General features: G+C 36.3%; 1 protein-coding gene across 1 annotated transcript in view; it reads left to right on the forward strand.

The window, feature by feature from the left end:
• The first annotated feature begins 7,425 nt into the window (after positions 1-7,425).
• The window catches only part of LOC148942140 (ionotropic receptor 93a-like), a 94,721-nt gene continuing 84,177 nt past the window's right edge, over positions 7,426-17,969 (forward strand). Inside the window, exons 1-3 of the mRNA XM_089102894.1 lie at positions 7,426-8,070; positions 8,233-8,971; positions 15,527-15,676. Coding sequence (XP_088959020.1) covers positions 7,426-8,070; positions 8,233-8,971; positions 15,527-15,676 — 1,534 coding nt within the window. The remainder of the gene's footprint in view (positions 8,071-8,232; positions 8,972-15,526; positions 15,677-17,969) is intronic.

Consider the following 17,969-nt stretch of genomic DNA (forward strand, 5'->3'; position numbering starts at 1 on the left):
ATGGGTTATGATTTAAAGTATATTTTGAGGGTAGTGAATAGTTATCCACTTTAGCACGTTGTTGGACATTTATTTTAAAGGGGGTTGTTGGAGGGGGGTCTCAAAAAGTTTATTTTTAGGACAATTTTTTAAATTTTTGTGAAGGGTATTCTGGGTCAAATTTTAGGCTATCTTACCCTCTAGCCTCTTTTGGTGTAATAGAGCATATTCAATGTAAGCAAGTCGTTGCAAATCCCCTCTTACCTGGGAAAAAATTCGTGTGTAAGATATATATTTGTATTTCTGTCCACGGAAGCATGACTAGGAAGTACTCCTTTTCCTCTAAGGTACAGGAAAAGAGGCTAAAGTATCCAATAGGGGTGGCAATCTTTACAAAACTAATTGAAAAAACAAAGAGCTTCTTATGGAAGTAAAGAGTGAAGTTGAACTTAGAACGGATACAAATTATTGGCTCCGCAGATTTCACATCATATATCTATAAAACTAGCTGAAATAAATTGACGCATGATATTTTTCAATATCTATAGAATTCTAAATAGTAGTGCTACATTCAAAACACAAAACCGACAAAAAAAGTAGGATTTTGGAGCAGAAAACTTTATTGGTAATCTACTGAAAATAAAAGACTAATTTATAAGATTTTTAATAGTCTTTCACTGGCGATATTATCGATAACTCTTAGTATACAACTACTAATCTCTAAAAAATTCAAGCAAGCTTAGTTTTCAGTAAAGTGCCGTTTTTAGAGTTCTACAAATGTGGGGAAATATCACGAGTGAGATTATGTGAGCTAGTTTTGTTGATATATCTTGCGTAATATATCTTTCTAGGTATCAATAATTTTGTTGTTTGAAGTATATACTTTGCTCTTATATTCTGTAAGAAAAACTTAGTTTTTCTTAATGAATTTTGTCTGTTTTTAATTTTTTTTTTATTTATTCAATAAACCCTATAAAAAAATCTCTGTCTAACTTAGGCGATGCAAACTAAGCAGTTCAGCATGATTTTTTGTTAAAATAGGATATCAAATATCGGTTTTACTTCCTACTTCCCTTAAGTTTTTCCACAAGATGTGTTCAACTTTGTCACATAGCTAAAGAGTTTGAGATGTACTTTGTCATTGATATTTTTGAGAAGTTATAGATAAACATTCCAATTTTTTCATGAAAATCAGTAAGGAATTTTTTGTTTCATAACACAGTTTTTTTTTAAAGTGCATTTTTTATTTATTTTTCTTTTACTTAGGGGTTTGTAAGGGGAAGTATACAAGAGCGGGGGGGGGGGACTGTAAACTTTCGGCTAAGATTTTTCGACCAGGGAGATTACAATGGTGCCTTGATATGCTCCCCAGTTTTTCCACTCCAGAAATGGTACCAAAAAGTGACTCTGTTGGCGCCATATGACAGTTTACAAGTAAATTAAAAAAAAAACCCTTATATATGAGCAGTAGCTTCTAAATGAACCATTGAATATATTTCTACAATCTTGTGGTAGCCTGCGAGCCTTGGTGAAAAAAAGGAAAAAAAACATGTTAAAAGGAGACATCCCTGTTAGCCATACAAAAAGTGATTTTCATTGTTTTTGAAGATGGGAGTCTAAAGAACTCTGGGTTAGGGTTTAGACCTTGAAAAATCGACTGGCTACCTTAGAGTTTGCATCGCCCGGAGTTTTGGCCGTCTTTTGGAAAAATTAACGTTTTTGGCACAAAAAGGCAGAAAATGTCACTTTTCTGCAGCGTGACCTCTTTTCTTCCTTAAACAGGGCTCTAGATATTGCAATTTCTGTTCAAATCAGCCCTCGCTTGATATTCTACGGCCACTAGTTTGATACAATCACCCCTGATAAAAAAAGAAAAGAAAAAAAAAGCAAAAAGTGATTTACCTTGTTCTTCAAGGTGATAGGGTGTAAGTATCTAGTTTAGGGTTTCCGAAAATGGGGATTCCAATATTGCATTTCTTATTTCGGCCTGCATCTTTTTTTGAGGGGTTTCAAGCTCTTTTTCAAAATACCCGAAAATTTATTTTCATAATAAACTTTTATTATAAAGTTAAATTTATGTAAAAGTTACCATTTCTGAACCACAATTTATAAAATTCTCCCTAAACAAGGTTTTTTTTTCAAAACGCGTTTTCAACCTCTAATTACTATTGGCCGTTGTTCCCATCAAGTTTAGCAACGCTAACAACTCTGTTACATAGCCTTCAACTTAGCTAAAAAAAAAAAAAAAAAAAAAAAAAAAAAAAAAAAAAAACAGATAACTTGTTATAGGTTTCGACTTATCTAAAAAAAACTGACCCTCTCCCCTTTGTAAAACACTTACCCTCTCCCATTGTTTAATTTCTTCAAGTACACGGACATTTAATTCAAGGGAGATTTAAACTAAAATGTTAATAAACGAAAAATATTAGGTCCTAAACTAAATTTTTAGCAATCTTGAAAATTGCAAAATCCTTCCAAAATTCACATTTCAAGTTTTTAGACACCCCCTTCCCCTCAGGATTAAAATCTCTGATGCCTCCCCTACAGTTTTTTCTAAGGATATATATGTCTTTTATTCAATTATACATTTTAAAGGATGTTTATGCTACAAGATCAAGAGCCATTACAAATAGATACAGTGAGTGTGGCCACAGACACGGATCTTTTGATTGGCTATTTCCTGGCAAGAAGACTGACTGACTAAGTATATGTCAGTTGAAAATGTAGCTGATAAGGTAATCCTTGTTTTTTTTTTTTTTTTTTTTTACCCTAATCTATTTCTGGTTTAGTTTTTTTAGTTTTGTCCCAACATTCTTGTTGAAAGAATTAGTTATTTGAACTACTATTCGTGACAATAAAGCAATTACAAAAGTATATTGTTTGATAGCCCTAAATACAGTCGCGTTATATCCAGAGATTGCATCGTCTTCGTATTTGAAAGCAGGGTTGTCACTGGGAAAAGGAATTTCGATAAACTCCAGAACATCCCTGAGAATGAATTAGGGAAGTTCGTCGTACACTTGTCAAATTTACTGCAAAACTTTCAACTATTTACTGTTGCTGCCACTATTATTAACAACTTACTGCAGTACCAAGTAACCGGAGGCCAACACAGCATTGCATGCTTTTCCTCTGCGGACATCAATTCACAGCTTTACTCTTCTCCCTACCTCAGGAGGTTCTGAAATCCTTAAAATCCTTTCTTATGATCTTTTCCCGCCTCATTCGGGGATGATCTACTTGTAATTTCGCCTCAGATAGATGGCCAAAGAGTACAATCTTTCTTTCATTATAGCCCTAGAAAGTGGGATTTAGCCAAAGTTTTGTACAGCTTATTGTTCGAAATACGAAGAATAAGTCAAATAGATACCTGAAACTATCCTTAAACAGTTCCTCAGGAAATTATTGAACCGATTTTCTTCTGCCCGTTGAAGTGCCCACGTATCAAAATCATTCTTCACCACTGTCTTTATCTTAGCTTCCAACATTCTAATCTTTCCTCTTAAACTTATGTTCCTATTCTTTCAAACTTTTTTCAAATGTGAAAAAACACCCTGGGCATAGCTATTCTAGTTTTCACATCTTCAATGCATCCACCGTCTTTACTATTAGTACTACCTAGGTAAGTGAATCTATCCACTTGGTCAATCTTTTTATTACCCGACATCACCTCTTTACCTTCATTTATTCCTAGTCTAATCGATTTAGTCTTCTTAACGTCATATTCAAACCTATTCTTGCAATCTAAACTCTGAAAACCTCCATAAGTTCATTCATTTTGATAATCTTTTTTTTCTAGGACACTCAGGTCATCTACATAATCTATTTGTAGAAGAGTTTTAGCTTCCCCTATGATCCCTGCTCTCCCATACTCTCAGTCGTGCTCCTTTGGGCAAAGCCTTTAAATAATCCATATAAATGGGGATACGACACGTTCCTGCCTAACTCCTGATTTAACACCAGACCAGCTACTAACACCACCTCTTACCTTGACCGCAGCAATATTGCTCAAGTACATAGTACCAATCACTTCTATGTACTTATTTGGTATCTTAGGAAGCACAAAACTGCTAGCTAAGTAAAGAGTGATGTTGGCACAATGTATTATTTTATTTTTTGGTGTTAGACCAGGGCACTTCGCATCGAAGAAGTTGTCGTAGAAACTTCGAAAAGAGCTCATTCGATTGGAAACTGAAAGGGCTAGTGCCTTTTTTAATAGTCGAAAGTAATTGGAGGGCAACTAACCCCCCTCCCACGCCCACCATTTTTCCAAATACATCCAATCAAATTTTAACATAGCAATTTTGTTCAACTTAGATGAAAGTGTCTATGCCCTGGGGGCATATAAGGTTTATATACAAAGGGTGATCATATAAACTTCGGAGGGGTTCATTGGACTGGTAGTCAGAAGTTCCAGTGCCCTTTTTGAAGATTCAGAGTGATTGGAGGGTGGATACCCCCGCCCCCATACACCTAGTATTTTCCTGAAATGTATCTAATAGAAGTTTTAAGATGGCCATTTATTGTCGTAGAAACTTCGAAAAAGGCTCATTCGATTGGACATTGAAAGGGCTAATGCCTTTTTCAATAGTCAAAAGTAACTGGAGGGCAACGATCCCCCCCACACCCATCAATTCCCAAAACACATCTAATAAAAATTTTGAGATTGTCATTTTGTTCAGCGTAGTTGAAAGGTCTGGAAATTATGTCTTTGAGGCTGACAACCCCCCTGCCCCCTCAAAGCCTGTGAGCTTTACCCCGAGGGCATATAAAGTTTACATAGAAAGAGCGGTCTTAAACACTCCGGGGGGGGGGGCTCATTTGATTGGAAATCAGATGTTCTAGTACCCTTTTTGAGTCAAAGTGATCGGCCGGTGCCCCCCCAAGTCGTATTTTTCACAAATGTATCTTATAGAAATTATGAGATAGCCATTTGTTCAAAAATAGTCCAAATATCATATAATAAGGCCTGTGAGGTGGACGGAATCCCCCCGATTCTAGGGGTAAGGCTTGTAAATTATGCCCCAGGGGCATATAAGGTTTTTAAGGAGGGGGTGGTCATGTGATCTATAGAAGAGACTCATTTGATTTAAAATGTATAGTTCTAGTTCATGTTTAAGTTTCAAACATGATGGAGAGCAACTAGCCCTCCCCCCCTCCCTGACATCTTCTTTTCCCGAAACACATTCAATTGAAATTATGAAATAGCCATTTTGTTACCAGTTGTCCATAAATCATATAACAATATCTTTAGGGTGGACGCAATCCCCCAGAGCCAATGGACAAGGTTTGTAAGCTATGCCCCGTGGCATTTAAGGTTTTTATGGAACGGGTTGTCGTAAGGTTTTTATGAACGGGTGTATCTTATAGAAATTATGAGATAGCTATTTGTTCAAAAATAGTCCAAATATCACATAATAAGCCATGGTGGGTGGAGAAAAACCCCCAAAGGCTGGGTGTAAGGCTTTTAAGTTATGCCCCAGGGGCATATAAGTTTTTTATGGAAGAGGTGGTTATGTGATCTCTACAAGAGGCTCATTTGATTTGAAATGTCTAGTTCTAGTTCTTTTTTAAGATTCAAACATGATGGAGAGCAACTAGCCCCCCCCCCCTATGACATCCTATTTTCCCCAAATGCATTCGGTCGAAATTGTGAATAGCCATTTTACTACCAACAGTCCAAAAATCATATAATAATATCTTTAGGGTGGACACAATCTCCCAGAGCCCATGGGCAGGGTTTGTAAGTTATGCCCCGGGGCATTTAAAGTTTTTATGGAACGGGTTGTCGTATAAACTTTGAATCAGAAGAAGCTCATTTAATTGGAAGTCGAAAGTTTTAGTGCCCTCTTTTAAGAGACAAAAATGAATGGAGGGCAATCAGCCCCCCCCCCTCCCCCCATGTCTATCATTCCCCAGAGCATATCCGATCGAAATTTTAAGATATATATTTTGTTCGGCCTTGTTGAAAGTTCCAGTAATAATGTCTTTGGGAATGTCAACCTCCCCACAGTCTTCAGGACAAGGGCCGTAAGTTAGGCAATTCGTTCATTGTTTACACATATTTTTTCACTGGCTCGAGACCTTTGCCCGACTGTCCTCTGTGCACAAAAGGAAATAAAGATTAAAAACATACGAATAAAAGTTTTAAGGACAAATCTAAAAAACGTGAATCTCAATAACAAAACAGTAAATCATAACAGGCCTTTCCCAAGCAACGGTGAAAGAGTAACTAAGTATCAAACATTGAGTGGTTATTCAAACCCGGGATATAAAGTTTTTGACGCTAATCGCTTACCAGGTACGGTAATCTCAAAATCCTGTTGTGAAATAGTATTTTGTGAAGAAAAACTATATTAAGGATCGGAATTTATTAATTCCTTATAAATGGCGCTTAGTTAAGTTTCACCGGTATCTCAGTTAAGGACAATATTTTAGCGTATATGTTTCTTTGATTCAACTGCCTCCCTGAAAGCTTGCATAAGACCTTTAAAGGAGAGGATAATGGAAGTGTTACCAAATAAGATGAAATGAGTTATTTTCAATGTTTCTACATTCTGGAACCTGAACATGATTTGACGTCTATATCGGGATGGGGTTTCCAAATTCTCTTCATCATGATGTCTGACTTCTGGAATTTGTCTTCTAGAAGGAGCTGCTGAATATAAACCAAACTTGATAGGAGATAAGAGCTGGTGTTCGAGTAATGTCTCTCCGGGATTTTGTACTATTCTGACTCTTTTAAGGGGGTAGGATTCTTTGTCATCATGATCTCTCCGTAATTCCAAACTTTTTGTTAGACTATTTACTAGATGAGCTGGCGGAATTCAAACAAATCTGACCACCAGCTTAAGTTATGAAATAGATTAATTATGCCCTGGACAAATAGTAAGTCAGTATGATCTTTAGTTAAGCAAGAACTGATTCGAGCGAATAATACTGCGTTTAAAAATGGATAGCAAGTTAATTTCATGCATCAAAATTAAATCTTTGCTCTCTCTTGCTTTTTGTTTAGTGACCTCTGTTGCCTTTTGTTTGACATGAAACATGAGTTTCCCTTTTGTTGCGTTAAATAAAATATGATTAAATGAATAATAGAACGACAAATAAGGTAGAGTCTATTCGGTATAGCAATAAGGTATAGCAAGTTAATTTCATGCATCAAAATTAAATCTTTGCTCTCTCTTGCTTTTTTGTTTAGTGACCTCTGTTGCCTTTTGTTTGACATGAAACATGAGTTTCCCTTTTGTTGCGTTAAATAAAATATGATTAAATGAATAATAGAACGACAAATAAGGTAGAGTCTATTCAATTATTTCAGTCGCATGATAAGTATGCCATGCATTATAAATGCGATGGGAGTTCCGGGATTCATAGTATGCTAGAGATGATGAAGTCCGGATGAATTTCTAAGAAGTCTATATTATTTCTTCCTTTCCTTGCAATATGTCTTTAGTTGGCTTTCTCGTGATGTATAGTCTTGTGCCTTTGGGTTTCACAATTTTAATTACAGTAATAGGAACGTCAGTTACAGATAAAAATGGTGTTTCATTATATCCTAGTGTGGCTGTTAATAAGGATTTTCTTGCGGCTCGTACACACTTTAAAGACTCCAAAGAGACGACGAGAAAAGAGCCTGCAAAGGCAAGGACCTCAAGAAGAGAAAGATCAAGAGTTGAGAAACAAAAGAGTCAGCAGGAGCCAGAATATATGCCATCTGAATCCCATGGCACAGCAGGGACAGGATCAACTAAGTGGGGAACAAAAGCTTTCGAGGAGGACTCGGGATTACGAGGAAGAAGAACAACAGTGTCTGGCTTCAAACAACCTGGAATTACCAGCCCTGGGCATTCGGAGACGAATATGAATTTTCAGGCTGAGACAAGTGAGGATTCTGTCCAACAGACTATTAAAGTTATAACGAAGGTTCAAGATCAAACTATTCTGAGTGAGTTCGCGCGAAAAGAAATGGGTGATGATTTAAACCCAAGTCTTAAGTTTGTTAATCTGAATTCAGAAGAAAGTGCCACTCAGTCTAGCTCTTCGAGTCAATATTTTGAACGTGACGTCCCCAATGAAGAAAGTGCAGATGTCACAATTACATATCGTCAAATCCCCCAAAAATTACAAAGAAACACATTTTCTGACGGAAAAATTAGTTCTATCTTGACTTCAGAAGTAAAAAATATTCGAAAATTAAAGAAAAAAGTTATTCATATTAGACAAGACAACTTGTCTATTAAAAACCCAGAGGTTTATACGGAAGCGTCACTTGAAACGTTACCAATGGAAAGCGATAGAAGAGAAAATGATTTTAATGCGAGTATCAATTTTATGTTGAATGACCCAGTGACCATAAAACCTTCTAATGGAAACATTCTGGTATCTGATGACTTATTATATTCTCTAAACATATCTTATTCGAGATTGGAAATTCAAGACACGTCAAATATTGAACCTATGCAAGTATCTGATACTGAACCGAGTGATCCGAAAAATATAGATTTTGAAAATAAATCTCTTTCAAATTATGATCATGATTTTAACCTTCGAATTTCTGCATCAGACAACGTAGAAAGAAATAAAAACGTAGCAAATGAAAATGGAGATCCTCTTTTTATGGATTATGGTCTTCTTGATTCGTCAGCTATTTATAGGCCATACATTTTAGGCTCTTTCAATACGGGTCCAGATAATATACCCTTATCGTCTCCTCGGCTCGACCGGGTCATGACTTATTCGAATAATGCCCAATATTTCCAATATGGGTGTGACAGTTTCTCAAGTTATTGTGATTCTGTTCATTCAAAACTATCTGCATTGACCGCCGGTTCTAGGTCGACAGACATAAGTTTAAATTCGTCATCTGTGTCCTTTACTAGTAAGTTAGAGATGGCCATTGAGAATATACTGGATGAAGGAATTGGATTTTTCGGTTCTGATGTTCCTGAATATATATGGAAACCCTTCGATGGTGTATCCTACAATATTGGTAAGTGAACTTCGATTTCGATATGAAGAAGAACCAATTCTGATTTTAACTTGTATTTTGGTGTCTTTTTCATCGTATCGTTGAGGCTTTTATTAATGCTCAAAGGGACTATTGATCCATTGGTCAAGGTTGTAGATTTCCTTGCCTAAAATACAAAGTGAAAATGTAAGCAACTTGTGCTTTGCTGTGAAGGTCCCCTTAACTTCTTTATTTGTTTTCAATAGCTTAAAGTGTGTTCAAGATGCCGAAAATTATTTGTCTTCTCGTTACTCAGCAAAAGGATTAGATTTGGTTATTCTGTGGTTGGATTATCCCATTCCTGTGGAGTTAAAACGGAGAACCTCTTTTTTTTCTAGAAATATCCTGCTCAACTCTAGTAGGACGAGGACCAAGTTAGATAAAAAAAGGAGCCCCATGCAAAATAAAAGAAAAGTGATGGAACATTCTTACGTATTAGATTCAGGGAAATAGTGTTCAATCTTAATCTCTATGCGAAAGTTGTTTTTTGGCTCTGAAAGTTGGCTCTGAAAATTTTGGCTCTGTAATTGTTCACTCCTGCCGGATTGAGAACATAATTTGCACTCTGAAAAAATATAAATGTTTTTACTTTTATAACTTTAATAAATCAAATAATATTAACATTTTGATTACTAAATATTAGTATATGTATATTATGCTAACAATGCACATTCATTTGAATTTTTTTCAGTAAAGTGCAAATTATGTTCTGGCTTTGGGAAGGTATAGGGGTTTTGAGCCCAACTTATGTTAATTTCTGCTCGTTTTGAGTTTGACTCGGTTATTTATTGTAATTTCTGTCCGTTTTCGGTGTCATTTATATGTCGATTCTGATTTGTGGTAGTTTCACGCTTTGTAGATTATTTGATTTTTATTTTTGCTCATTTTTTGTTTAATGGAGTTCTTTACTTTTCCTTGAAAAACTTATTTTGTGGAAAAAGTTTTTTTAAATAATTTTTGTTCGTTTTATCTTGACATAGTCTTTTCAGGGAAAAAGAAAATAATATTTTAAATCTTTTTGTTTTTTTTAAGACTTTATAGTTTGGCCTGCTTTTTTTATGCTGTAGAAAAATTTTCAGCAATTTTTAACAACATACACCCTTTTAAAAATATGGACACAAATAGTTGTGTTTAATTTAGTTTCATACCTCCTCTAGTTGACCTGAAATGGAAAACTTAATATCGTTCGCAAAACAAATCTGTTTACTTTCTTTGATAGCTTGGATACACTTACGCTATTTTGATTTGGTTAAATTTTAAGAGCACAAGTAGCCCCGAAAGTTTGAACATAATACCCTCAGTCGTTCTTGGGATACTGCTGAGATGCCTTATTGGGAATTAGTATTAACACAGTGTATTTTGATTTAATTTTAAGGCAACATTTTGTTTTTAAACATAATAGGCAAATGGGAGGGTGGGCGTGGATTAGTTGCCCTCCAATCACTTTCGACTATTAAAAAGGGCATCAGCCCTTTCTATTTTCAATCAAATGAGCCCTTTTTGAAGTTCCCACGACAACTCCTTCGATACGAAGTGCCCTGGTCTAAACAAAAAAAATAAATAAATAACACATTATACCCATATCGATCTTTACTATAAAAATGTCAAGCCTTCCAATCATTTTCGACTATTAAAAAGGGCACTAGGCCTTTTGATTTCCAATCGAATGAGCCCCTTTTGAAACGACAACGCTTTCTATAAACGCCTTATATTCCCCCAGGGCATAAATTACAGCCCTTACCCTAAGGACTATTAGGTTGGTTATCATCCTCTAAGACCTAAATTCCAGAGCTTTTAACTACATTAAACAAAATGGCTATCTCAAAATTTTGATTGGAAGTGTCTGAGAAAATGTTGGGCGTGATAGGGGCGTTAGTCTTTCTCCAATCACTTTCAACTATTAAAAAAGGCACTAGCTCTTTCAATTTCCAATCAAATGAGCCCTTTTGAAGTGCGCTTTCAATAAAAATTTGAATGAGCGCTTTCAATAAAAACCATATATGCCCCCAGGGGATAACTTACAACCCTCGCCCTGACGGCGGGGGGGGGGGGGGATTGTCATCCTCAAAGACCTAATTTCCAGACTTTTCTACTACGTTGAACAAAATGGATATCTGAAAATTTTCATTTGATGTGTTTGGGGGAAGGGTGGGCGTGAGAGGGGGGTTAGTTACCCTCCAATCACTCAACTATTAAAAAGGGCACTAGCCCTCTTAATTTCCAATTGAATGAGCCCCTTTTGAAGTTTTTACGACAACTCTATCATTAAAAACCTTATATGCCCCCATGGCATAACTTACAACCTTTGCCCTGGGGACTCTGGGGAGTTTGTCATCCTTAAATACATAATTTCCAGAACTACGTTGAACAAAATGGATATCTCTAAACTTTAATTGAATGTGTTTGGGGAAATGGTGGGCGTGAGAGGGGGGTTAATTATTCTCCACTCGCTTTCGACTATTAAAAAGGGCAATTTCAATTTCCAATCAAATGAGCCCCTTTTGAAATTTCTACAACAGCTTTCTATATAAACCTTATATTCCCCCAGGGCATAACTTACAACCCTTGCACTGAGGGCTCTGATGGGGTTATCATCCTAAAAGACCCAATTTACAGAACTTTCGACTACATTGAACAAAATAGATATCTCAAAATTTTGATTGGATGTGTTTGGGAAAATGGTGGGCGTGAGAGGGGGGTTAGTTGCACTACAATCACTTTCGACTATTAAAACGGCACTAACCCCTTCAATTTTCAATTCAATGAGCCCTTTATGATGTTTTTACAATATCGCTTTCTATAAAAACCTTACATGGTCCCGGGGCATAACTTACAATCCTTGCCCTGAGGGTTGTGAGGGGGATGGGTTGCCATCCTTAAAGACCTAATTTCCAAAATTTTCAGCTACGTTGAATAAAATGGCTATCTAAAAAATTTTATTGGATGTGTTTGGGGAAAAGGTGGGCGTGAGAGAAGGATTAGTGGCCCTAAGATGGATTAGTAAGTCAAATGACTTTCGACTATTAAAAAGGGCACTAGCCCTTTGAATTTCCAATCGAATGAGCTCATTTTCAAGTTTCTACGATAAAATTTCAATAAAAACCTTATATGCCCCCAGGGTATAACTTGCCCTGAAGACTGTAAGGGGAGTGTCCTGGTCAAAGGTATAATTTCCTGAACTTTAAACTGCGTGGAACAAAATGGCTATCTTAAAAATTTTGATTGGATATGTTTGGGGAAATGGTTGGCGTGGAAGGGATGTTAGTTGCCTTCCAATCACTTTCGACTATTAAAAAGGGCAATAGCCATTTCAATTTCCAATCGAATGAGCCCTTTTTTACGACGACGCGTTCTATGAAAACCTTATATGACCCCAGGGCATAACTTACAACCCTTGCCCTGAGGGCTGTGGGGGAGTGTTCTCCTCAAAAAGTTAATTTCTATCTGGAAATCCCCAACACTGAACAAAATGGCTATCTAAAAATTTTGATTGGATGTGTTTTGGGAAAAGATGGGCGAGAGAGGGGGGTTAGTTGCCCTCAAATCACTTTCGACAATTAAAAAGGGCACTAGACCTTTGAATTTCCAATCGGATGAGCCCTTTTTTCAAGTTTCTAAGACAAAGAATTCAATAAAATCTTGTACGCACCCAGGGCATAACTTATAACCCTTGCCCTGAAGACTGTGGGGGGAGTTCTGCTTAAAGGTATAATTTCCTGAACTTTAACTGCGTCGAACAAAATGGCTATCTCAAAATTTTGATTGGATGTGTTCGGGGAAATAGTAGGCGTGGAAGGGGTGTTAGTTGCCTTCCAATTACTTTCGGCTATTAAAAAGGGCACTAGCCATTTCAATTTCTGATCGAATGAGCCCTTTTTGAAGTTTCTACGACATCGCGTTCTATAAAAACCATATGCCCCCAGGGCATAACTTACATCCCTTGTCCTGAAGGCTGTGAGGGGTTTGTCATCCACAAAGACCTAATTTACAGAACTTAAAACTACGTTCAATAAAATGGCTATCTCAAAATTTTGATTGGATGACTTTGGGAAAAAGGTGGCCGTGAGGGGGGGGGGGGGTAGTTGCCCTCTATCACTTTTGACTATTAAAAAGGGCACTAGCCCTTTGAATTTCCAATCGAATGAGCCTTTTTTGAAGTTTCTACGACAACACCTTCTATAAAAACCTTATATGCCCCTAGCGCATAACTTATAACCCCTTCCCTGAAAGCTGTGGGGGAGTGTCCTCTTCAAAAAAATTATTTCTATCTGGAAATCAACTACGCTGAACAAAATGGCTGTCTCAAAATTTTGATTGGATGTGTTTGGGGCAATGATGGACGTGGGGGGGGGGGGCTAGTTGCCCTTCAATCACTTTCGACTATTAAAAAGGGCATTAGCCCTTTGAATTTCCAATCGACATACAGCCCTTGCCCTGAAGGCTGTGGGGGAGTGTCCTCCTTGAAAACATAATTTCTATCTGGAAATCAACTACGCTGAGCTAAATGGCTATCTCAAAATTTTGATTGGATGTGTTTCAGGAAATGGTGCGCGTGGACGGGGTGTTAGTTGCCTTCCAATCACTTTCGAGAATTAAAAAGGGCACAAGCCACTCCAATTTCCAATTGAAAGAGCCTTTTTCGAGGTTTCTACAACAACTTCTTTGATACGAAGTGCCCTGCTCTAAAGGAAAAAAAAAATATAAATGATACATTGTGCCAACATCGTTCTTATATGCCCTCAGGGCATAACTTAAAACCCTTGCCCCGAGGGTTATGGGGGAGTGTCCTCCTCAAAAACATATTTTCTATCTGGAAATCAACTACGCTGAACAAAATGGCTATCTCAAAATTTTGATTGGATGTATGTGGGGAAATGATGGGTGTGGGGGGGGGGGGGGCGATTTGCCCTCAAATCACTTTTGACTGTTAAAAAGGGCACAAGCCCTTTGAAGTTACAATCAAAAGAGCCTTTTTTTAAGTTTCTACGACAATGCCTTCTATAAAAACCTTATATGCCCCCAGGGCATAACTTAAAACCCTTGCCCCGAGGGTTTTGGGGGAGTGTCCTCCTCAAAAACATATTTTCTATCTGGAAATCAACTACGCTGAACAAAATTGCTATCTCAAAATTTTGATTGGATGTGTTTGAGGGAATGATGGGCGTGGGAGGGGGGGGGGCTAGTTGCCCTCCAATCACTTTCGACTATTAAAAAGGGCACTAGCCACTCCAATTTCTAATCGAATGAGCCCTTTTCGAAGTTTCTACGACAACTCCTTCGATACGAAGTGCCTATGATCGTTTCTCGGATAATTTCTGCTTTTTGGTTATTGAACCACTAATAATTCTTACAAGGCCCTTCTCTGAAATGCTACTAGTCTTTTCTATTTACTCAGTCAGCCCACAAATAGCTTCTGCCACTTTATTAACATTCTTCAGATTACTTACTAATTTTTTTGGGTCCTAGCGTGTTTTTGGTCAAGTCTCTGTATCGAAGAAGCCCTTTTCCTTTTTTGCCGATTTTTGTCTTAGCTTGAATCACATCTCTACTCCTTCCATGTTTCTAAGGCTTAAGAAACTGCACAGAAGACATCTATACCCGTCTTAACTTTGGAAAAAAAGTACGTTTTTTCCTAATTTTTGATTGAGTCTGCTTTTCTTTGACTTCAGTTTTAGAAAACAGAATTTGAATTATTTAAACAGGATTTCAAGCTGCATTGAGGTTTTGTTCAATTTCAGGTACTATTTTCTAAATTCTTAAAGGCCTTATAAATCAGGATAGACTGGGTTAGAGAAGAAGTGTGCATATCTGTGTTGGCATCAATTGGTTTGTTGCTGCAATACGTTGTTAGTATTAGTAGCAGTAGGATCTAAATTAACTTGCCTGAACAGACTCATATACATCTATCCAAAAACGTTACATGACAGTTATGAGTTGTGTTCGACTTGAGAAAGACGTATCTCAGCTAGAAGAAACTCCCATGACATGGACAAGAACATATTACTAGAATTAAACTAAATATGGTATACGTAGAACAAAACAGAAAAAAAAAATGCTAAGAGTGAAAACTTGGCCTTTAAAGACTAGTAATTTGCTAAAACTAATAGAAATAGAATCTTCTATCCCAATAAGTAGTAAATGATTTTTCGATTACTCGAAATTGTTCCCTCTCCTTTCTAAACCTTTGATTTCTAGATATCCACCCACCCTCCTTCCGGTCGACGAGAAGACGCCAACAAAATATGAAACATTAGCAGTATTTTGAAGTATTTGGCAAAAATGATACTTTATGGCAAAGTTTTTTTACTTTACCACTCCTGTCGGGATGAAACTTGTTGGCCGGTCTCCATTCCCGTAATTTCTTGTTTATGGGTGCTCTTAAAACAATTTTTTACTTTTCCACTGTTCGAGAACCTAGAAGAAGTAGAAAAAAACTTCAATATATAGCTTACTGTTATGAATATATAGTTAATCTGTTATGTGAGCTTGCTACTCCCTAGAATTTGTAACTTCGAAGTGTTTTTCTTTTTCTTTTAGGTATATTGTATGATGCGTCGTTTATAAGAAGATGGAATATATCAGTTTTGGAAAAATTTACTAGGGATATTAGAATGAAATTTCCTGATTATTCATTTAAGTCAAATTTTTCTGTAAGATTGCTGGTAATAAATGATGAACTACCTAAAGGTAAATCTTTCCTTGTTTCAACCTTATAGTTTAATAGTTTATCATGGAAAAGAAACTTCTATATGCAAGGAATGTACCATATATTTTAAGATTTGTTGTTTTCGAACGTGTATTCATATACTCTTTCTATTAGTTCTTTGATTTTAATACATACGTGAAAATACTTCTGTTTTCTATTGTCATCAATTGTTCAATAAAGCTTGCCTTATTTAGGAAGGATTAGTTAATCGAAGGACAAATCTAAGGCTTTTTAACCACCTCTCATTTCTTTGCTTAATTAGAGAGAGAAATAATTTATTAACTAAAATAACGTTTACATCATCTTTCAACAATCATCGAGGAAACCCCATTGGGTTGTATATGATGGTTGTTTCCATCCTTATAATCTACTAATATATATTGACACTTCACTTATAAATAAAAAAAAAAAAAAGAAAAATAAAAACACAACTTCCCAGAAGGTAGCGTTTCAACCCACTCTTGAACTGGCTAACATTATCTGCCACCTTTATACCCTCCGGGAGAGAATTCCACAGCTGTGGTTCTGCAAAACACGGAAATAGAGATCCTCGTTGAGTACTCCGAGCCTCAGTCACTATTCCTGAAGAATATCTAGTTTCATAACAATGGTAAAACGAGTTAGACTTATAAAATTTCCCAAAAGCAATCCGGCGAATAACGATTTAAACATTGATAAACAAAAACAGCTAGATGATAATCTCTTAACTTATAAACGTTTAGAATTTTCATTTTAGTGAAGCAACTCAAAGTGCTATTTTCAAATCTCACACAATCTCCTAAGAAACGAACTACTTTATTTTGTAAAATTTGGTCTCTTTTAAAACATGACACAAAATAAATAGTCCACAGCAAACAACCATAAGACAGATACGGATTGATAAGAAAATTATTGAGGATCATTAGAAATCTTGGTGGTTAATTCCTTAGCCTTCTTCTAAGACCTAATCCTACATACAATCCTAAAATCCTATCAGTTTTTCATAATACTAATCCTAAAACTACATCACAGTGTAGTTTCCAACTCAAATTGCAATCAAGATAGAAACCTAAATATTTAACACTAAAAGCTTGATTTAAGAATACACCATTCATAAAAATTTTATCATTTAAAATAATGGGAGTACTGATTCTACAAAAAGTCGAGAAATTCGTCTTAAAACATTAAGAGATAGAAAGCTAAATCTTGTAAAACTTGCCTAGGGCCTTATTGGCCTTTTCAATCAAAAAATTCTCGTAAGATGATGTTATTGTAAACACAGTATCGTCAGCAAATGGCGTGCTTAATGTCTCAGGAATATAAAGTTGCATGGTATCCACATAAATTAGGTGAAGTAGAGGCCCAAGCACCGAACCTTGTGGAACTCCGCGATGGACTCTATAACTTCTTGATTTGCATCCATCAATATTCACTCTAAGTGTTCTTCGTCCAAAATAAGAATCGAGCCAATTCATTTTTTAAAATAAAATAAGTAAATAAATGAATATGTTATCGATGGATTTTGCTGAATGTTGAGGAACGCGCGTTGGAATTCTTACTAGAGGATATAGATCATGACTAAACATAAGGATAAAAAACTCTAAATTATTATTATTCAAACATAAAAGATCAAAATTAAAATCACCCATGCAAATAAACTCGGAAGTACTCAACTGGATCTCATCCAAGACTGGACCAAAACCAAGTGCAAACTCCTCCCATTGAGTACTCGGTGGCTTATATACCTCGCTTATCAAAAGTTTATTCCCGCCAATTTCCGATTTCCACGTGCCTTCGTCTTTCTATTTTTTTCAATAAGTTGGTATCCTGGAAAATTAAGAAGGAGAAAGAATGTTCCGACGTTAAAAAAGTCTCACATAGGCCTATAATATCAAATCTGCAATTCGTAATATCAAGCATCTGCAGAATTTTACGATACGATGACGTAACGTGACAATTCCAAGGACCAAGGCAAAACAAATTTTCATCAGCATTAAATACCAAAGAAATTAGATTTACATAACAACTGTCTCTATTCTGTCGAAATGTGACAGAAGAACTTTCCTGCGCAATATCAACGTTAAGAATATCTCCAGCTCGGAACGGATTATTTTTAAAGGTCCTTAGTCTCTTACCACAACTTTAACATAACTTGGTGTAATACATCATCTAGAAAGGAGAAAAAACAAAGCAAACGAGAAGTTAAAATATAACAGCATATAAATATTAGCACACACTATTAAGCAATATCGTCGATAGACCATGTACGGCGGGGAAACGAATCACTAGTGAGAG

Source organism: Artemia sp. Qi Xiang Cuo, chromosome 17 (genome assembly GCF_049724085.1).
Source record: "Artemia sp. Qi Xiang Cuo chromosome 17, ASM4972408v1, whole genome shotgun sequence".
In the NCBI taxonomy this organism is placed as follows: domain Eukaryota; kingdom Metazoa; phylum Arthropoda; class Branchiopoda; order Anostraca; family Artemiidae; genus Artemia; species Artemia sp. Qi Xiang Cuo.